Source organism: Clupea harengus, unplaced genomic scaffold (assembly GCF_900700415.2).
Source record: "Clupea harengus unplaced genomic scaffold, Ch_v2.0.2, whole genome shotgun sequence".
In the NCBI taxonomy this organism is placed as follows: domain Eukaryota; kingdom Metazoa; phylum Chordata; class Actinopteri; order Clupeiformes; family Clupeidae; genus Clupea; species Clupea harengus.
In genome coordinates this window covers 154,250-176,905 of record NW_024879592.1, presented here as the reverse complement: position 1 = coordinate 176,905, position 22,656 = coordinate 154,250, and the positions used below count along the sequence as shown (strand labels likewise).

The following is a 22,656-nucleotide window of genomic DNA, read 5'->3' as shown; positions in this document are numbered from 1 at the left end:
TCAGTGATAGGTCAGTGTGGGTTCCTGTGTCTCAAACTAACAAGTCAAGGCCCAAAGCAGCATCATGATCATGAGTGCATTTCTAGACTGACTTCAGTCAAATTACCCTTCGCAAAACTGTACCACACAAACATTCCTTTGATGACACTATCTTTTTTAGTTCTACACAGGAAGAGATGCTAAATTCCTTGTGCTGTTGGTTGGGGACTAGGGCAATCATCGCAATGCCACATGCAAGTACTCATAGCCAGTGACCTAACCATTTTACATTTAGTCATTTAGCAGACGCTTTTATCCAACGCGACTTACAAGGATGTATACACATTTTACATTTACACTGATGACACACTGCACATCAGGAGCAATTAGGGGTTCAGTGTCTTGCTCAAGGACGCTTCGACAGGGAATCGAACTAGCAACCTTCTGATTACTAAACAACTTCTCTACCTCCTGTACCACTGTCGCCCCAATAACCAATATAACAACTGTCCAACCTCAGGGAACACACACCGTTTAAAGTCCACATTGAACTTGGCTTCATACTTCATTCGCACCTCCTGTACCTGTAAATACATTCTCTATGCTTGGATTAGACTCACTTACGAGATGCATCGGGTAAAAGCGTCTGCCAAAATGAATACATCTGTGTGAACGTGCTTTGTGCGTGTGACAATAGGATTCAGTCTGAGAATCTCAGCGCCATATTAACATAAATTATTTTCCAGTCAGATTTGAAAGGCAAATGAAGCTGAGAAAGAGAGAGCGTGTGTGAGTTCTGCACTCCTGCATATGCACAGCCATCTGTGAACCGCCCCGCCAGGCCAATCCCATCGCTTTAGAATTGCCCGATAAAATACGGTTCCTGCATGTATGTGAAATTGTGATTAGTGGTATTTTTCTGAGGTGGCACTTTTCTATATTAAAAAGTGGCTTCAACATTCAAATGGAACTCTTGATTAGAGCACCTGAAGCTGGGAAAAGCTCTCTGTGGATCTGCACCCTCACCCCCCCCCCCCCCTCATCCCCCCTCACCCCCTCATCTCAATCATAGTCAATAACCTTTAAGCCAATTTTTCATCCAGGGATTTCAACAGAGACTCTCTCTATGAGGTTGGGGTTGAGACAGAGAGATTAGACGCTTGCTTGGAAGTTCCGTTTCGGTCAGTTATCTGCTGTGTTTCAAAGCATTATGTTAAAGCAGTTTAAATATTGCCCGCACATCTTTCAGCCTGGTCTGTTAAATGTTGTAATGAATGTATGAATAATGAACTTATTTGTGACGTAATTCTACTGAAGACCAATATCAGATGGCATATGCCTCCCTAATGGGTCATTAGAATGGCAGCAGTGGAACATGCACTCTACCCAGCCACCATAGGCTGTATAGGGAGTCTGGATATCAACAGGTTGGGTCGAAATAAAGGAGATGAAATGTGTTGACTCTCAGTGTTCTAGAAGTGTCTAGTGAGGCTCTCAGAGGGTATTTTTATATTTGTATCAGACACTTGGAGCAAAGCTATTCAGGACAAATCACAGGGGAACCGTAAAAAGGGTCATAAATACTGATGAACACTGATGAAATCATTAAAAACACGAAGCAGTGCACAGTGACGTTGAAAACGTACAGTGGAAGTGACTATCATTACCTATCATTAGAGTAAATGTTTGGTATGTTGCTTCCTGTAGAGGTTTTTATACCTTATTATCCTGACAAAACAAAGAGTACACTGTACCGTTTCGTCTTTAGCTAACCACAAATACCAAGACAAAAATGGTCATTTTTTAATAAAAAAAATGGTAATATGTGAAAAGTGTTTATTAGGCAGCAAGTCTGTGACACTGTATGCAAGATGAGGTCACTGATATGGTACTCTCGATAGGAAGAGAGAATCTATAATGTGTTGAGGTACTGCATGTAAACTTCATATATTTGTCATCACAGCATGTGTGGACCTGCACACTCACTGGGAAAACCTTTCCTCATTTGCGTAGTATGAACTGTTATAACAAGTGTGTGCTAAGCACACCAACACTCTATGCATGACAGTGTGGATTAAACTGTCCTCTACAGCAGTGGTTATCAAACTTTTTGTCCGGGGACCCCATAAAATCCATTTGCCAAGTCTCGCGACCCCCCACACATTTTTACAGGATATTATAGGTCTAAATTCAGTTTAATTTTGAATGATGAGACTGCTTGCTGAGACAATATTAGTTTTCATTATCCACCCTGATGTAGAAAACACCATTTCTGATAGACTATACAGCATGTCAAAGCCTAATATGTTGATGCACAGGGCAGCAAGATCATTTCGCGACCCCCAAAAAACGTTTGGCGACCCCACTTGGGGTCCCGACCCCTAGTTTGAGAACCACTGCTCTACAGTACACAGTACATTCACGGACATGCCAAATCCAGTACGAGAAACACAATGAGAATGTAGGGAGTGAATAGCGTAGCTGTTGTCATAGCATGTGTGTGAACCTGGGCACTCACTGGGACACCAGGGTGAAGGCCTCGGAGCACACCGGCGGGCAGGGCACCAGGCGCACCACCATGCCATCCGCAGCCGCCTGGAAGTGGGCATGTGCCAGCCTCTCCAGGACGGAGGCCAGGGTGGCTGTGTCGTCCGACTTGCCATCAGCGTCGCCGCCAGAGTCCAGGATGTGTCCGCCGTGGACCACCAGGATCAGGAGATGGGTGCGGCACTTCCTCTGAGGACGTCAGGACAAGGAGAGGGGGGACATTTTCTGGTTATTCATTGGATGCAATGCCCAAGATAAAAAAAAAATACACAATAAGCCTCATTTCCATTGTGATTGAATTTTTTTAAATTAATGACTCAATTAAGTTGAGCATGGAATGAGAAATAGACTGAGGGGTCCAGACAGCCAGGGGGTCTGGCCAGGGTCAAACGCTAGTTGGGTCTTGTTCATGGAGCATTGTGTTCATGTACGACGTGTTACGTGTGTAAATTACACAAATGGCTGGTTTATGTCACTCCAGAAAGAAACGATATTTAAAAAGGTAGATGGGGGTCATTAGTTTCCTGCTTTATTTACATTTACATTTAGTCATTTAGCAGACGCTTTTATCCAAAGCGACTTACATATGTGCGACTTACAATGTATACACATTTTACATTTACACTGATGGCACACTGCACATCAGGAGCAATTAGGGGTTCAGTGTCTAGCAACATTCTGATCACTAAACGACTTCTCTACCTCCTGTACCACTGTCGCCCTTTATAGTGGCGTGAGGGACAGATGAGAATGCTTACGGTACCTCCACATCCTCCAGGCCATCCACACTACTCTGGGGAGCACAGCGAGGGTGCAACCTGTAGAAACTCTCTGAGCGAGAGGGAGAGAAAGAAAGAAAGAAAGAAAGAAAGGAGCTCTAATTAAAAAGAAAAGAAAGAACATCGTAGAAAGGAATAGAAATGAAAACAACCTTGAAAAAGGTCCTGCCCTGTGTGCACCTTCACAGATTTTCTTTTCAGTTATAAATGACTTACTCTACTTACTCTACTCGATAATGATGACTAGATGACTTGAAAAGATAACCGCAACTAATCATTCCTCACCAATCAATACAATTGCGGTTATCTTTTCAAGTCATCTAGTCATCATTATCGTGTAGAGTAAGTAGTCAGTAATTTATAACTGAAAAGAAAAAAGCCCCATTTTTTTCTCTACAATGTACTCAATAGCTCCACCATATGAGGGGCACATGTCTCCACACCCTCTCTTCCCTCCACCCACAGTACCCATTGGACGATCCAGATAGCATGATGCCCACTACCTCCATTAAGGCCAGAGCCATTTTTTTTATCACACTTGCCCTCAATTTCGCACCCTAAAATGGGGTCATATGCATGCTCACAGGGAGAGCGTGGACGCTGATCTGGGTAGCACGCACTGAGCATGCCTGCAGAACAAGACTGCCCCACTTTAAAGTAGTTCACAGCACATGTAATTGGACAGCCATGGGAGATATCAATACACACACATAAACGGACCCATGGACATTTCAAATGGCTTTGAAAAAACTATTCAATAGCTTCTTATGTAACACATTTTTGGTAGATCTTTACAAACCTGGTTGTTAGTTTTGTAAATGGCTGATAACCAGCTATTCACTGAAGACCCATTGTCAAAATGATGGACCCAGTGGACCATGACCGACTTGACGGACAGTCAAATTACCCTTCACAAAACTGTACCACATGACAAGCCCTGTAACACGGGCTGTGTCCATTCCTTTGATGTCACTCTACAGAAATGCTTCCACTTGAGTCTTTCTCATGACCCAATATAAAATGGAGCTGAATAAAGTCAAGCGTGCGACAGAGGACGGGAGCAGAGCCAGGTTGATGGCACTGTGTGTTTGTGTTCTCTTTCTTTCTCTCTCTGTTTGTGTGTGTGTGTGTTTGTGTGTCTGTCTGTGTGTCTGTCTGTGTGTGTGTCTGTCTGTCTGTCTGTCTGTCTGTCTGTCTGTCTGTCTGTCTGTCTGTCTGTGTACGTGTTTATGTATGTGCGTGTTTGTTTGCCTATGCCACAGGGCCAGGGGACTCTGCCAGGCCTGGGCGGCGAGAAATTGGGCGTGTCTCATTCTGAGCCGAATGTCACCTGCCAGAGACCATCTAGATCAAACATGAGCAGGGCAGTCTGTCACCAAACCAGTCAGCCATGCTCCATTTCATCCAAAGGCCAAAAGAATTAAATTAAACCAAAGGGCAGTGTGTGGGAGTGTGTGTGTGTGTGTGTGTGTGTGTGTGTGTGTGTGTGTGTGTGTGTGTGTGTGTGTGTGTGTGTGTGTGTGTGTGTGTGTGGTGTATGTGTGCAGTGTAATGTAGTGAGAGAGAGGGGTGGGTGTGGGTGTGTGTGTGTGTGTGGGGGGGGGGGGGTTGAGGGTGCAGGCAGTTGCATTTGCGTGTGTGTTGGGGTAAAAGAGACATGTATTAGTGCCACTTTAGTAGAGAAAGCGGTCACCACTTACAATACATCTCAAGATCAAACATTAGCCCATACTAATCAAATAAAGCACTTAAACTACTCAGGATTCTTTATTAAATATTGATTGCAGCATTAGTGTTAGTTTTAAGATTGGTAAAAACAATGTAACATGACATAATTAAGTAACATGATTAAGTGTAATACACACACACACACCCACTTACAGTTACATTTGTTTCAAATAGAATTTCTTTTTATGAAAACACCAAAGACAGGCATGAACTTATTGCGTCATTAATACTTAATTCTAACTCAATTATTCATATGTGTGTATCTCCTAAAAGCAAAATCAATTTGTTCTTGGAACTTTAGCATAGTCCTTGAAGAAAGTCATGAGAAAAAGATCTAAGTAGGCAATAAGTCAATAAGTGACTCACAAACTGGCACCAACACAGATAAACAAAGTGAGAGAAAATAACTGCAAATGCTCACAGCAGCTAATGCTAGCGCTACGGACAAAGATACACTTGACCTGAGACAACAGTAAAGGCCTGCCCAGAGGAGAGAGCTAGAGAGCTCCATACACAGATAATCAAAGGCCCGCTTTAAGGAGAATCACACCAGAATCCTTACAGAGAACTCAGCAGCCTATCCTCAAAGTACAGTACGTGACCTCCTTTCCAAATGCCCCTCCAAAAGAAACTTCTCCTTCAAACAGCAAAGCTGAAGGTGAGATGTTCATCTATACGCCCTGTACTGGAGGGGACTACTGGAAGGGATAGTTACCATCTCCTCAGCTCTCTCAGAATCATACCAGCAACAATAACAAGCTAGTGCCACATTAAGAGGAGGCTTCATGGCATAAGCAACATACAGGACATTTACCCTAATGACAGCTGTCACTGTATCAACTCATGTGACTGACACGTAAAAAGTTATGAATTAGTTTGATCATTGATGTTTGTGAGGGAATGTTATAGCTGAATGGTCTTGTGCAGGTAAACCTGAAGAGAGAAAGACACATACATGTTCAGAGGTTAGTGAAACGCTTTAAATGGACACCAGAGAATTCTTAGACAGAAGAGAGAACCATCAGGGTCAGAGTGGTTTTTTTTCTCACTCAAAACAAGGTTGCACTATAAAAAGCTTAAGAACCTCAGCTCTAATCAATGTCCCATATTTTAAACACTTTTTGAACATGATGTATTTTTCTCTACCTGACTGACTCATGAACTCACTAAGGTAATGATTTTTTTTTTTCAAAATGGCAAATGTTTTTTTTTCAAAACTCAAATATGTGGAAGCACACACACACACATATTGACACTATGCATCCACATTGATTTTAAAGAAATCAATATGATGAAGATTATTTTACTATTTATTCCAGAAACGACCCACCTACAGACACAAAATGCATAAAACCTTGCTCTGAGAAAGAATGTTTGTCTAGAAAAAAATCACGAAAGGCATAGCAAAGAATTTACTTTAATGGGTTGACAGACTTAAAATATTCTTTGGTGCAGTCATACTCCATCCAAGGAGTGAAATGGTACTCTTTTATCATATGAGAATCAAGGATAAGTCAATCTAATCTCAGATGATGAGATTAGATTGACTTGATTCTGCCTGTTGTTCCTAAAGAGACCTAGTCTAGTCTAGTTAGTTTAAATAACCATCCAGATGAGAAAATGGAGACATAAGGACGGTTAAGCCTGAACCTTCTGAATGATTCCTCTCCTCGATCACTAGACGACTACACAGATCTTTCACTTGTGCCCTCCTTCAGTTCTTTAGCACACACAGTTCTCAGAGACTGTTCTCAAGACTGCTGCAGCATATTATCATCTCCTAAACGTATTGTCCTTGGAAGCAAACTCGTACAGCAATCATCTGTGATGACAGTCAATACAAGAGCCTTGAACTGGCCAAGTGTTATGAAATGCAGTAGAAGTCTCCTTATAAGACGGGAAAGGAAAGGGACAGAGATTCAGTAACTAGTGTTTGGGTGTGTTGAACACAATTGGTGGATGTCTCAATGCTGAATGTAATCCAATTTTTTGTTCCCACAGTGTTTTCATGCTTTTATTTTTCTTAAATAATTACAATAAACAAGTTGAGTTGATCTTAGATAAAACATTTTATGAGTTTGCTTTTGTTTCGTGAAGGTTTTGCGTACGTAAGGTCACAAAAGATGTTCTTTTTAAACTTGGACTGGATGACTTGTCTTTGGAAGGATGTGCCTCCAGGCGCCTTTTAACACTGAAGTGTATCTGAGACCTCAGGAGCTCTAGAATCCTTCTGTCTTCACAGCCTCTGTTTCACTCTTCAGAGAACACTTTTGGAGCGCAAACCACACATCTACAACCCTTCTGTCTTCACAGCCTCTGTTTCGATCTTCAGAGAACACTTTTGGAGCGCAAACCACACATCTACAACCCTTCTGTCTTCACAGCCTCTGTTTCACTCCTCAGAGAACACTTTTGGAGAGCAAACCACACATCCACACATCCATGAGTAGGCCACTGGTATCAGCCAATTCCGTGTCTCTGTACCCAAAGGCATTGGGGAAAGTGACCAATATAGCCTACCATGATACGAATACAATTAAAAAACCGAATTTCTTGGGGGGCACTGTGGCGCAAGCAGTAGCCCCGCGACATGCGGGCTTGACGCCCATGGAAGACACGGGTTTGAATCCGGCCCGATGTCATTTCTCCTGTCCACTCCCCACCTCTTCTCCCTCTCATTTCCTGTCACACTCTTCACTGCACTGTCAATTAAAGGCATAAAAGCCTCTAAAAAAAAAAAAAACGAATTTCTACAATGTCGGGCAGAAGCCAAACTGTCTGTCAGAATAGAGAATTCTCTCAGACTAGTAATCGACTGGTTGAAAAATGAGCTATCTTACCTACTGTTCGACTATCCAACGTATTTTGCCTGACAAATAAAAAGCTGCCAAAACACTGTCGGCAAAGCAACCTATCAAACTGAAAGGAAAGAAATGCATGACAGATGTCGGAAGTCTAGCAGTATTTTGTTATTCACATCTTAAAAACATCTTAAAAGCACCTTCATAACAAGTATGCAAACTTTATAAAAGCTACTATCAACAATTTAGCCTTGATTTTGATTTGGTTATTAAAAATAATTCTTCAAACATAATAGTTTACTAATTAATCATGTTTTGTTAATATTGTAATGTACTCAACTTAGACTAATTACTGAGTGTTACGTTTTTGACATTCAAATTAGCATCACTTCACCTAGATGCTCTTGGTGTAGCTGAGTTTGGTGCACTTGCTGTGCTGTGTTAAAGGTGGGGTAGTCAGGATGTAGTAGGGGTGTCACGATACCAAAAATTCAGTAGTCGGTACCAATACCAGTAAAATAACACGATTCTCGATACCAATTTCAATACCACGGGGGAGAAAAAAAAGGATTTTCCATGATTCCATGTACTAAAACTTGAAACTTGAACTTCTTTATTAAAATATTTGATAGCAAAATGTCATAAGACATACAGAACATGTGCAATAGAGCATATCACAACATAATAAAGTGAAATGTATGGTCATAGTGCAACAACTAGTGTCCTCAGACACATTCCAGACTTCCAGGCATCTTTTCAAAAGGTACTGTGCAAAAACAACAACAGTGCAAAACAGAACAGTGGATATAACAGTGCAGCCATTCAGCTAACAAGATGAACATGAGTTTGGGCAAAATTGCATAATTTTCCACAGCATTTCACAGCCCTAAAGAGTAAAGCTTCTTAAAGGACGTATTAAATACAAAAATAAATCAATGTTCAGTGTGGTCGCGGCGAAATTCCAGCTGTCACTCGCAAATCGTCTTTTAGGTTACATTGTGTCTAATGCATCGAAAACAATAAATAAATTGGGTAATCGTGTTTTTTCAAACCAATTGCATATTCAGTTGTAACTATATTAAACTAGGACATTCAGTGAATTTCACTAGTTTTGACATGATACTTGCAAGATACATGCTCTCTTTCTCTCTCTCTCTCCTTCTAACCAAGTTAGACTATAGGCTAACGTTAAAACTACAGCATAGCTAACCTAAACTACGTACATAACATACAATGGCTTAACACACGTGCCCACCATCTTAAACATCATGTAACGTGTATTTCAGTATGACAGATTAAAAAAACTGAAAAAGTGCATTCTTTGGATGTTGTTAATATGAATCAAAACTCTCCTTGAATTCTTTAAACAAATCCGGATGACGGTCTTTCAGGTGCTTAGCTAAATTGGAAGTATTACCTCCTTTGGTCTGAGGAACACGGTAGCATTGTTTGCATAAGTAGGGTGACCAGACGTCCTCTTTTACCCGCACATGTCCTCTTTTCGAGACCTAAAAAATGCGTCCGGCAGGGATTCCAAAAGCGTCCGGGGTTTTGCCTCGTCGGATATTTGTGTTTTAGGCCGCAAGGTGAACCACGAAAAGTCCTTTAGAAATCGAATCCCGCTCCACAGGCGTGCATCTACACAATATTTAGTTCATAAAAAAGAAAGAGTCGTGCTTAGCTACCAAAAAAAAGTTCGTCGCTGACTTTCCAGTCAATTTTTGGTGCGTCTATGTTTTATGCCGAACTAGTTTCTTCAGAGCGCACAAGGATCTTGGTCGCGAGTGCTGGCACTTTTCGACACGTGATCATGCTACACCAATAAGGTAGCTGCTTTTTGTCAACAGAATGGCAAGATGGCGTCCACCATGCCTTCATCGAGCAGTACGGAAGACGAAGAAAATACACCGGAATGTCTTAATAAATCAAAAAACAAACATTGTTTTATGCATATTACTTCAGTCAAGCACGAAGAGGTACATTATTTCACCACTACACGATGGAATACATACAGGACAAGCCTACAAACGTGGCTCGGCTCTGGAGGTGCAGTACCACAAAGGCTGTTATAATCAGTACACCAGGTTTTTGACGAGGCCTGAAAAACCAGAGAAAGAACAGTAAGTTATTTATTAAATTGCATTTCGAGGAGCTACTAACTTAACATTATATAAGTAAACATTCAATCTGCATTCTGTTGTATGTGCACACAATCACAACCCTTATTCATGTCTTTCCTTCTCATTTATATGTGTTCTAGGAATGAGCCCACGTTTGATGTCAGCTATAAGTTATTCTGTGAGAGGATCATTCGCCAAAGGCTGCTTGTCAACCAAGAGGTGCAGAGAATGGGCCAGCTGAGGAAGGCCTTCATTGAACTGGTGAAAGCAAATGAAGGTCTTGAAGCTTCAAACTACAGGTAACTGCAATGCATTTTTCTCTCAAGTCTTATTATTTGTCATGTGCAAGTCTAGCTTTACACAACATGTGTGTGACAGGCCTGAGAAACTGTTTTTAAGTCTTGCTGTTTGCACAGACATGTACCACTTGGCAACAAAGAGAAGGTGTGTGTGTGTGTGTGTGTGTGTGTGTGGTGAGGTTTGTGACGTTGTGTGCCTTTCTTGGGCATCTTTGGTGTTAAATGTGCTGTATGGCAGATAGGTTCTAGCCTGTAATGTCTTGTACCACCTCCACCACTCTCTGCTTTTCATGATACTCCTGTGACTCTTAATTGTCACTGTTTTGTTGTGTTGCAGACAGGATATGTTGAAGAAGAGGCTGACTCGTGATTTCCCCCATCAGTATCAAAAACCTAGAACGGTCATGTATAGAGCTGATGCAGGGTCACAACGCATGCAAATCTTTGGCCCGGATCAGAGGACCCCAACCCAATGGAAAAAGTTTCTCTCAGAAGGAACAAATACCGAATTCCTGTATGTTGTATGGAAAAATGCAGACCTTACAATAGTGGGCAAAAACCTCTGCTTGCACATACAAATCAATGTCACTGTGTGACTGTTAAGGAGGGTGTACAGTCTGTTTGTGTTGTTGAAGACCTGCAGTGTGATCATGAAGAATGTGACACAAGGGTGTTTTTACATGCACAACATGCTGCACGGGAGCATAAAGCTGTCATTATCAAGAACTCTGACACTGATGTGGCAGTCATTGCTGTAAGTGTGCAGACAGATTTGCCATGCAGTTTATATGTTTTCACAGGGACTGGCAACAGGACACGTATCATTGACATTACCAAGGTGTCATCAGCTCTCGGAACCAGTGTGTGTTCAGTCTTGATCGGAATTCACACATTCTCTGGGTGTGACTCCACAAGTGGAGGCAAAGGAAAGAGAAAGACATTTTCTGTTGCATGTGAGAAAGATGAGTACCTAAAGGCTTTTACAAGTTTAGGTACTAACTTTAACTTGGAGCAGTCAACATTTGCACTTCTTTGCCAGTATGTATGCCACTTATATGATCAGCCAGCTGCCGATAATGTAAATGAAGCTAGGTACAAGGCTTTCTGTATAGCATCATCAGCCTTGCCAGAATTATGCATTCCCCCTACTGCTGATGCCCTCCATCAGCATTGCAAAAGGGGAAACTACTAGGCTGCAATAATGAGGTCCTGTCTCAAACAAAATATAAGTGCTCCATCACCTGCTGGATATGGTTGGCAAATAGAGGATGGTACCTTGCACATCACCTGGATGACCAGAAACCCGGCCCCTGACTGCGGCTGCAAAGGTGCCTGTGAGACAGGCAGATGTTCCTGTTTTTCTGCAGGATTGTGTTGCACAGACTTATGTTGTTGCTGTAATTGTGCCAACACAAAAGAAACTGAGGAACTGGAAGATAACCGTCCTGACACTGACAGTGAGGACTGAGTGTCCTTAATCTGTTATTTCTTATTTAGTTTTGTACAGTTTTATATATCATATTTCATATTTTTCATAAAGATTGTTTTTATGGTTCATCAGTGTTGTTTTCATTTGTGAATGAATGAATGAACGAACGAACAAATGGTCATTGGTATAAGTACAATTACTGCCTTTTATTGATACAAGGAAAGAGGTTTTTTTGTCACATACATAGAAATACTTACGTAAAGCATGTAGTGAAATTTTGTTTGGTGTTAAGCTTTTTCTGTGCGAGTGTGAAGAAAGAAAGATCAAGAAATATTTTTCATAAATAGCAAGAGGGAGTATAAAGTGCAGTGTGTGTACAGTCCATGTGCAAGTGTGAAAAAAAGTGTAATTGCTGTTTATATAGTCATTGTGTGTGTTCAGGATACGGAATGCTTGAGGAAAGAAGCTCCTTCTCAGTCTCTCTGTTCTGGTCTTGTAGCAGCAGAGATGTTTGCCTGACCTCAGTGTTTAGAAAAGTCCATGGTCAGGATGTTAGGAGTCTTTTACAATACTTTGGGCCCTGGTACGTAGTCTTCTCTTGTAGGTCTGTAGGGAGAGGTGCTCTGATGATGCGGTACTGCTGTCACAGGCTGTACAGTTCCCATACCAAGTGATGATGCTGTCAGGACACACAGCTGATGGGTGCTGATGCTCTGAACTTCCTCAGCTGACGTAGGAAGTACAGTCTTTGCCTTGATTTCTGCAGTGTGTGCTGGATGTTCACAGTCCATGTTAGATCGTCAGTAAGGTGTATTCCCAGGTATGTCAAACTTGATCTAAATTACTTAACATAAGCATAACATTATCGTATATTTGCCTCATTGTTCTTCTTGGACGCGGCTATGTATACAGCACTATTTAGAATCCATTTAGCCCACTTTTGAGGATGTTCGGGTGTTTTCCTCTTGATCGGTAACGTTGAATCTAACCACAGGAGCCGCCATCTTGCCATTCTGTTGACAAAAAGCAGCTACCTCATTGGTGTAGAACGATCACGTGTCGAAAAGTGCCAGCACTCGCGACCAAGATCCTTGTGCGCTCTGAAGAAACTAGTTCGGCATAAAACATAGACGCACCAAAAATTGACTGGAAAGTCAGCGACGAACTTTTTTTTGGTAGCTAAGCACGACTCGTTCTTTTTTATGAGCTAAAGATTGTGTAGATGCGCGACTGTGGAGCGGGTTGAAACGAAAACAGTGTTCACCTTACGGCCTATTTCTCTGGATCTTTCACAAACTAATTATTACGTAGTTTTGGAAAGGGTATCTCAATTACATTCCAGCTTTTTGCGCGAGCTCTGACTGTAGAGAGGACTGTCATTGGTCGACCGCCTTCCCAATGTTGCCAGATATGATAATTATCCTCCAAACTGAGCCTTTTGATACGATACGCCATTTCCAGTCTGGCAACACTGCGCACCTGGCCGCCTCCACTAGTTTCATCGTTTACAATAGTAAATTACATCTGCATGTGAAAAACAGCTGGTATCGGCGCTCACGGTACTTACGGTACTTCAAAAAAATGGGTATCGTCTGTGTTTTGTTATTTTAGTACCGAAAGGTATCGTAAGTATCGGTTCTCGTGACATCCCTAGGATGTAGCATCTCATTGTGGTTGCAAATTGGTACATTTCCTAGATGGCCTGAAAATATTGTGTGATAATTTGAAGGGGCCCTTTGAATTAGGGTGATCAGATACAAACAGATCTATAATGGCACGAGTAGTACGTTTGTGTGGGATGGTGTGGGACACACTACACTGAGTAACTTTAAACTTATAAAGCATATAATGACTATCTAACTGAATAAGGAACATATGTATTCTACCTTTTGTCTTAGTAATTAGTAATGAATGGACAGGAGATCAAGGTATAACGTTGACCATTTACTAGGCGTATCTTTAAGTCTGAACACTCGCGCATGCACGCTCATTACATATCAAAACCTGCTCACTACACCTTTAGGCTCATAAACACCTATACTTTGTCCTCCGGTCGATTCCACAGCACACGTGTTAGGCCATGAAAGATAAAGGTTACAGCTTTTGCTGTATGAAAGGTATGAGGAGCACAGTGTTGTCATCCCAAAGGCACACTCATTTTACAACATAGATGTCTTTGCTGATAGACATCCAACATGCACTGGCCATTACAGGCGCATCAGAGGACACTGCCCTTCAGCAAAACAGCAGGCAGCATGCAGCTAAGCCTCGCCGTATGAAAAAGGCAGCGCACACAATGAATCCAACTAAAGTCCTTTTCAAATGCAAGATAAGAAGAAAAAGTTGGAAAGAAAAACCTGATTTAAACTGTTTAAAACGATTTGATCAGGCTCTGAAAATAAAAAAAAACACAAGGAACTGCCTACTCAGTTGCCATAGTTGCAGTGCTTGGGTAACACAACAGGGTGTTCAACGCACCATGGTTTCCATTTAAATTAACATTTTGCCATGTTTTTTGCCAGGGCTGAATGTGCCCCTGGCTGCTCATGGGTTGGGCGGGTAAAAGCATGCATCCATGTGTTCTTATTTCTGACAATTAGAAACCAAATGACCAAATGTGTGACATAGTGGGGATAGGTGTAGCCATAGGGGCCTTAGTGTTCTTAATCTGGCCCTGCACACACACACACACAGACACACACACACACACACACACACACACACACACACACACACACACACACACACAATCAGTTTACTGAAAAACAAATCCCATCCTCTCTCCCTCTCTGCTTCTATCTCCCCTGGCTCTCACTTGCCTTAGACATCCAGAGTAGATGATAAGTTTAGTTCGTTTCCTGAAAGTACGGAGCAGTGCACTCTAGGTCACTTGGGACAAAAGCATCCTGTGGGTCACGCACAGAGCCACAGCGACCTCAGATCTACTTCCATCTCTTCCAAACAAGCAGACAATCTTTTTCTTTCATATGAATTCTTACATAATAACTGTTATTTCAGGACCATAGGAGACAGAGAAGTGAATCATAAAAAAAACACAGAATAAAAAACCCTGGGGGAAATCCACACAAAATGCCATTAAATGGCTGACAGGGGCAGAGCAGGATAAGGACACAGAGAGAGAAAAACCTTAAATTGAAAGGACCAAAATAGCTCTGTGGTTAACAACAATAGCCAACAAGGAACAGACTCAAGCATCTGATTTATCCATTTAGGCATTTGGCTTTTACATGTTTTTCAACCTGCTTACAAACAAAAATTTTACATGTCACATGATTTCTGAAACCTAAAACAGCAAAACCCCACACCAAATCTTTTGTTTGTTTGTTTGTTTGTTTGTTTGTTTCTTTTGTCTTTCACAACACTTTTTGCAACTTTGTAAGACACAATGTACTCTACTGTAAAAAGTCTTTGTTACTGTTACAACACTCTCACTCTAAATGCAGTGCATCCAATCAGAAAGCATTCAGACCCATTCAGACTTTTTCACATTTTGTTACGTTGTATCCTTATGCTAAAATCATCCCATCAATCTCCACTCAATACCTCATAATGATTAAGTGGGAAAAGGATATTAGAATCTTTTGCAAAGCTATTAAAAAGGAGAAATATCACATTGCATAGGTATTCAGTCTTTACTCAGTACTTAGTTGAAGCACCTCTGGGCAGTGATTACTAATCTTCTTGGGTATGACGCGACAAACTTTGCACACCTGGAATTGGGGATTTTCTGCCATTCTTCTCTGCAGATCCTCTCAAACTGTCAGTTTGGATCGGGACCAACAGTAGACAGCCATTTCCAGAGATGTTCGATTGGGTTCAAGTCAGGGCACTGGCTGGGCCACTCAAGGACATTCACAGAGCTGTCCTGTGTTTGCTTTGGCTGTGTGCATAGGATGACTGTCCTGTTGGAAGGTAAACCTTCAGCCCAGTCTGAGCTCTGGACCTCATTAAGGTTTTCTTTAAAGATATCTGGACCCCATTAAGGTTTTCATTAAAGATATCTGTAATTTGCTCCATTCAGCTTTCCCCCGACCAGTGGCGTAACGTAGTAACGACGGGCCCAGGTGCAAGATATTATGACGGGCCCCCCTAGCGAACGCTAAAAAAAAAAAATCGTAGTGTTCCCTACTTCCGCAACCGCGTCTAAAAAAAACCCGCTAATCAAAGGTGTTTGTAATCAATATAAATAGTGTTTAATTAATCAAACTTATCAGATCAGTATCGCTGCTTCTGCCCTCAGTGGTGTGTCAGCAACCATGCAACAGTTAACAATTTTTACGGTAAGAAATGTTCCTGCTGAGAGTCAAACAAGACTTACTTCATTGTGTACACACCCGTCGCTTCTGATATGTGTAAGTTTGATTAATTAAACACTATTTATATTGATAACAAACACCTTTGATTAGCGGTTTTTTAGACGCGGTTGGGGAAGTAGGGAACGCTACGATTTTTTTTTAGCGTTCACTAGGGGGGCCCGTCATAATATCTTGCACCTGGGCCTGGTTACTATGTTACGCCACTGATCCCAGCTGAACTGCTGCACTGCTGACTCCGTGGGCTAGCGACTATAGTTGACGGGCTAGTTAAAAAGCCAAAATAATCTAATTTAGGCCGCTTTGCCGCCTTCTCGTCCTGTTCTTTTTTCTCTTGCCCTTTTTTACTTCCACTCTTGTGCTTAAAAGGCATTGCTATGAGTAAAGTTGTGCTGTGCAGTGCTCAATGAACTAGGTTATCAGACCTTCAGACCTAGGTTATCAGAGTTGGTTTAACTATAACGTATTGTATTGTGACATGATCAAATAGAGACTTGACATTGGACAACAACATACATATTACCCAGCAATCATCATTGCTAATCACAAAAATACCAAAGAAAATAAGAACTTATTCATTTAATTGAATAGTATTTTGATAGCTTCTATAGTGTATGTAGGATAAGCGTATGGTTTTGTTATAAATTCCTACTTTTCCCCAAAAAATATTAACAGCCATGACTGAGATAAGTTTGCTTTTTCAAGTGTATATATAGCATTTGACACTGCCACCAGTTAATAAATAGCGCGTATGTGACGGAGCGAAATATGCACCGTCACTATAAATAGCACACGGAAAGACGAAAGATTTGTTACGGTTAATTAATAAGTGTGCAGCGAACGTTTGAGGGAGTGCTTGGTGGACTATGAGCCTGTGAGAATGAGCACGCATGTGACAAAAAGGAATGTGCAATTAAATCGCGGAGCTCACCTGCAGTCTAACCGGCAACTAACCGAAGCAGTGCGCATATGGAAACATTTTCCTTATTCACGCAGAAGCGGGAAATAATGGACGGTTCCACTTGAGACGGGGGTTTTCGTCCGTATGGAAAAAGGACATTGTAACTGGCTGTCAGCAGCCAAAGTAATATGTTTGTGCATATGATGATGCTCAATGTAAAGTATTGTATGCATGATACATGGTTAAGAGTAAAAAGATATGTCTGTTTAGATAATTGATTAAAGTATAATGGTTAACTCCTGGGAGGAGGGGTTAGGGTGAATATAACCTGCATCCAGGTAATGGCAGGCAGTCTAGCTTTGTCCTCTGAGGTGAGAGGATGACTGTACTAATCAATTAAGCTATTTATTGCAAGTCAGTAGAACTACTATTTTTATTTTGTTTGTGTTGGGAAAGTTAGTGCTGTTAAATGTAAAGTGCGTCTTGTCTGTTCACCTGCCGGCAGCATAAATACATCTGCACCTTTTTGGCTTACTTGAACGCTTTCTACTGGTTACTGCCTCTGCTGCTCAACACTCTACTTCACAGCGTAATTGAACATAAGCATAGAGAAAATTAGCCGCTGTACTGAAACAAAGGGGGGCCCGTCGGACGACGCGTTTATATCTTTGGGCCCGGCTACGGGCCCCGAAACCCCACGGGCCCAGGTGCAGCCGCACCTGCTGCACCCCCTATAGTTACGCCCCTGCTCCCGACCCTTACCAGTTGCCCAGTCCCCCCAGCCTGATGCTGCCACCAGCATGACTCATCAATGGGATGGGATTGATGCTGCCACCAGCATGATTCATCAATGGGATGGGATTGATGCTGCCACCAGCATGATTCATCAATGGGATGGGATTGATGCTGCCACCAGCATGACTCATCAATGGGATGGGATTGATGCTGCCACCAGCATGACTCATCAATGGGATGGGATTGATGCTGCCACCAGCATGACTCATCAATGGGATGGGATTGATGCTGCCACCAGCATGACTCATCAATGGGATGGGATTGATGCTGCCACCAGCATGATTCATCAATGGGATGGGATTGATGCTGCCACCAGCATGACTCATCAATGGGATGGGATTGATGCTGCCACCAGCATGATTCATCAATGGGATGGGATTGATGCTGCCACCAGCATGACTCATCAATGGGATGGGATTGATGCTGCCACCAGCATGATTCATCAATGGGATGGGATTGATGCTGCCACCAGCATGACTCATCAATGGGATGGGATTGATGCTGCCACCAGCATGACTCATCAATGGGATGGGATTGATGCTGCCACCAGCATGATTCATCAATGGGATGGGATTGAAAGGTGAAGAGTGGTGCCTGATTTCCTCCTGACATCCTGCTTAGAATTGAGGCCAAACAATTACATCTTGGCTTCATCCGATCAGCGAGTCTGAGTCCTTCAGGGGCTTTTTCACAAACTCCAAGCAGGCTTCACTGTGTTGCTCACTAATGAGAGCCTTCTGTCTGGCCTCCCTTCCATAAAGCCCAGATCGGTGGAGTGTTGCAGTGATGGTTGGCACTCTGGAAGTGTCTACCCTTCTCCACACAGGAGCTCTGGAGCTCGGCCAGCGGGATCATCGGGCTCTTGGGCACCTCTCTCACCAAGGCCCTTCCCCCCTGACGGCTCAGTTTGGCTGGGTGGCCAGATCTAGGGAGAGTCCAGGATTGTTCCAAACTTCTTCCATTTAAGAATTAAGGAGGCCACTGTGCTCTTCGGGAACCTTCAATGCAGCAGATTTTTTTTGCAGTTTTCATGGCTTAGTTTTTAGCTCTGATGTGCATTATCAGCAATGAGACCTTATATGGACAGGTGTGTGCCTTTCCAAATCATTAGCAATCAACTGAGTTGACCACATGTGCACAGAAATACACAATAAGGAGAGAAATGTAAGTAGTACTTTAAATGCATGCTTTCAGTGAGTCTGGGAAAACTAATAAGACCTTATCTGTGTTCTATCATTGATGGTTTATGATGACCTTCACTTGACAACTAAGACTAATGTTCTCATTTCATCACAGATGAGATTTTTTTTGTTGATAAATTCACAGTTTAAATGAATCTAGAGTTAGATATTGAGGACAGTTATACAACTATATGGCTACAGTCTTTTCCGTATGTCAGAGATACACTGTGTTCCAATCATGCTTTTGGCAGTACGGAAAACTACTGGCAATAGAACAATTAACTGTAAACCTCTTTCATACTGATGCAAATGTTATGCTGTTATGACCATATCTATGCGTCATATGCTTTAAGCATTCAGCCTTTCACTAAACAAGATCAATTCAGTCACTTACTTTACTTAACTATCGGCTGGCATGGTGGAGCAAGCTAAACACAACACTGAAATACACACTGGGGAGAGTGAATGAGAGAATATACAGGTCATAATGATGATGCCACACCATGATTTAATCATGCTACACCGCTCTAGCTTTTGAGCTTTTGAGATTTTGACCATTGTTATAGAAGATAATTACAAGAAACAGGTGAGTTATAGGTAAGGTCGCAGTATAATATCACTGACTGAAGAATTACGGTGAATCGGGAGAAATAACCAACTGATCTTTGAAGTCTGGCAGAACACAATGAAATGTTCAGACTGAATGTTCAGACGGAGCAGAGTTGTGGTGTGTCTCAGTCTGAACACACAAGAGCAACCCAGGGTTATAAAATGAGTGCTGGAGTGCGGGAGAATGCTGAAAATGTGTAGTACTGATCAGAGCATCTATCTATATATTAAACAACTCAGGAGAATGCTTATCAGAAATATTTATCAGAGCATCAGAATGATGCATAAGGTCATTGGCTTGTAAAGGCACAGAGAGATAATTACAGCAATACACCTGTTTTAATCGGCAGAGAGATAATGGATTTCAGACCATTGAATTCAGCTTGTTTTGACCTCATTGGACTGATTCATTTAGACTTCCAAGCCTCTTGAATTGATAGAATGGGGCTTTTACAGTTTTTAATCTGCTTATACACAATTTTGAATTGTCACACAATTTTGGAAATCTGTCACTCAAAGAGCCAAACCCCACACCCAATCAGTGAAACCAGCTATAAGCTATACGCTTTCACTCAGTTTCAATTCTCTCTTTTTGCAAAACAAACACACATAGTTCACTTTCTAAGACATCAGACATTGAACACTTTTAGACCTTCAAAAATGCAAGACATTTATACCAGTTCCAAGGAGGGATATTAGTTGTGATGTTGATGTGTTGCTAAGACAAGAGCCAAATAGGTTGGGTACAGTCACGCAGTCTCTTTTTATGGTTCTCGTTTTATGGTTCTCGTTCTTTTTATGGTTCTCGTTTTTATGGTTCTTGTCAGTTTTTCTAGACTCTTACATACTACAAAATATTGTGCATAATGTGTTTCCTTTCTGAACACCCTGAAAATACAGACTGCGTTGACTAAATGAAGGCCTATTTCAGTTTGAGTAATGTACCTATACTTTGTACTTTGTACATTCTAGCACTGAAAATGCACTGTCTATGTCTATGTGCAACATTTTAGTCAACAGTGTTTTCTAAAAAATAAAGACAGATGACTTCAAATTGTAAAATTGTTGTACCAGTACTGTATTTGTGATTATATATATATATATTCAGTTTACTGTAAACGGTTTGTCAGATAACTCTATAAAGTGCACTGTAACACTGTAACTGCAAAAGGCTTAAGCCTAACAAAGACAGGAGTTGGATGTTGAAAAGGGATTATTGAGTTCTAAAAGCATTGTTTCATTTTGTAGGAGATTGGAGCAGGTGTTTTGCATTTTCTGTGTGCAGTTTTGTGAATTGAGTGTAGAGTAAATGAGACCTAGTTTAAAAAAAACGTGTGTAACAGTGTATTTTCAGAGAGTTTCATGGTCAGAGGTTGCACTGGTTTCCTCATACATCAAATCTACAGATGCTGGAGTTAAAGTCCTGTTTTCTTGAAAAAAAGTTTATACATTTGTAAAACATTAAATCGTTTTCTTAGAGATTACAACTTTTTCCCCATCATGACTTACAGTAATAAAGATATATTGTATATTATGGAATAAATACTTTGCAAACAAGACTAAAGATGTCCAGTGGCTACTGTGTCCAGCCAACCCCTAGACGCTGCTGGATTTCACCCGCAAGTGGGTCTTGTGCTGGCAGTTCAAGAGAGAGGTTGAAGAGTTTTGGGCAGTGGAATGCCCAGTGGAAGTGGATCTGCTTCAGGGAGTGATTATCAGTGTGGGCAGATGGTGGGAGATCTGACATTGGAGGGCTGTAAGTCTGGAGGTCATTCAAGGTGTGTGTGTGTGTGTGTGTGTGTGTGTGTGTGTGTGTGTGTGTGTGTGTGTGTGTGTGTGTGTGTATGCATCAGTGAAAAAGCGCAATGTGTATATGTGCATGTGTTTAAGCATGTTTAAATGTATGTTTAAGCAACATGTGTGTAGATAGAGTAAGAGTTAGATAGCGTATAAAATAGAATGTGTGATGTGTGTGTGTGTGTGTGTTTATACATGCAATATGTGTGTGTGAGTGCCCTCATTACAGAAAGAGTGAAAGAGTGAGTGCCAAAGAAAGAGGGCGAGAGCGAGAGCGAGTGTGGCAGAGGAAGCCAGAGGAAGATAATGTGCAGGAGGGCCAGGCTGAGCAGGGAGCCGTGGGTGAAATTCATGAATAAATAAATAAATGAGCACAAATGAATACAACACAGCTAGAACAAAACAGAGGAGAGGGGTGGAGAGGAGAGGAGAGGAGAGGAGAGGAGGGGAGGGGAGGGGAGAGAAGAGGAGAGGAGAGGAGGAGAGGAGGGGAGGGGAGGGGAGAGAAGAGGAGAGGAGAGGAGGAGAGGAGGGGAGGGGAGGGGAGAGGAGGAGAGGAGGAGAGGAGGAGAGAGGAGAGGAGAGGAGAGGAGAGAAGAGGAGAGAAGAGGAGGGGAGGGGAGAGGAGGAGGGGAGGAGAGGAGGGGAGGGGAGGGGAGAGGCCTCCATGCCTCTGCCTCTGAACCTCAAACCCCCGTCATGTCGTATTTAACATCACACACGGCCACAGCACAGTTTCTTTTTTTTCATTCACTTGTCATGAAAATTCATCATCACTAGATGGACAGGAAGATACAGGAATAAAGACACATCCTTAAGTCTCGCAGTACAACCAAAGCTTGACGTCACAAAGCGACACAAAACTTCCTGAACAAAGGAAATAATACTGTTAAAGGGGAAATCTACCTATTGTTATATTTGTATGGGGTTTCTTGATTTGCCAAAGAGTAAAGTTACAGTATACATGACACTGAACTGACCCTTAACTATAAAAATATATCGCTGTCCATGCAGGACTGAACCACACTTCCAGCTGTACTTCAATTATGCAGCAGTGATAAAGAATCAGAATCAGAATCAGAATCAGAATAGTATTTATTGCCAATTTGTTCTGGTGTATAGGTGCTTACAGTGAACATAAAACATACAAACACAATAAGTACCTCACAAACACGATAAGTACTACAATACAAAAAGCAGGGCAGGAGTGCAAAAGTGAATGTGCAATGTGCAGTGTGCAATGTAGTGTGTGTTAACATAACACAGGCTTGAGGTGTGGGGGCGGGATAAGAGTCCACGTCAGGTGGGGGTCCAACGGCAGCCGGGAAGAAGCTGGATTTGTGGCGTGAGGTTTTGG

General features: G+C 41.9%; 1 protein-coding gene across 1 annotated transcript in view; it reads right to left on the bottom strand.

Moving 5' to 3' along the window:
* Window positions 1-2,483: 2,483 nt before the first annotated feature.
* Window positions 2,484-22,656, bottom strand: part of LOC122129119 (membrane-associated phosphatidylinositol transfer protein 3-like) — a 44,420-nt gene continuing 24,247 nt past the window's right edge. Inside the window, exons 4-5 of the mRNA XM_042704163.1 lie at window positions 3,290-3,357; window positions 2,484-2,715 (exon numbers count right to left, since the gene is read on the bottom strand). Of these exons, the coding sequence (XP_042560097.1) occupies window positions 2,494-2,715; window positions 3,290-3,357 (290 nt within the window). The 3' untranslated portion in view covers window positions 2,484-2,493. The remainder of the gene's footprint in view (window positions 2,716-3,289; window positions 3,358-22,656) is intronic.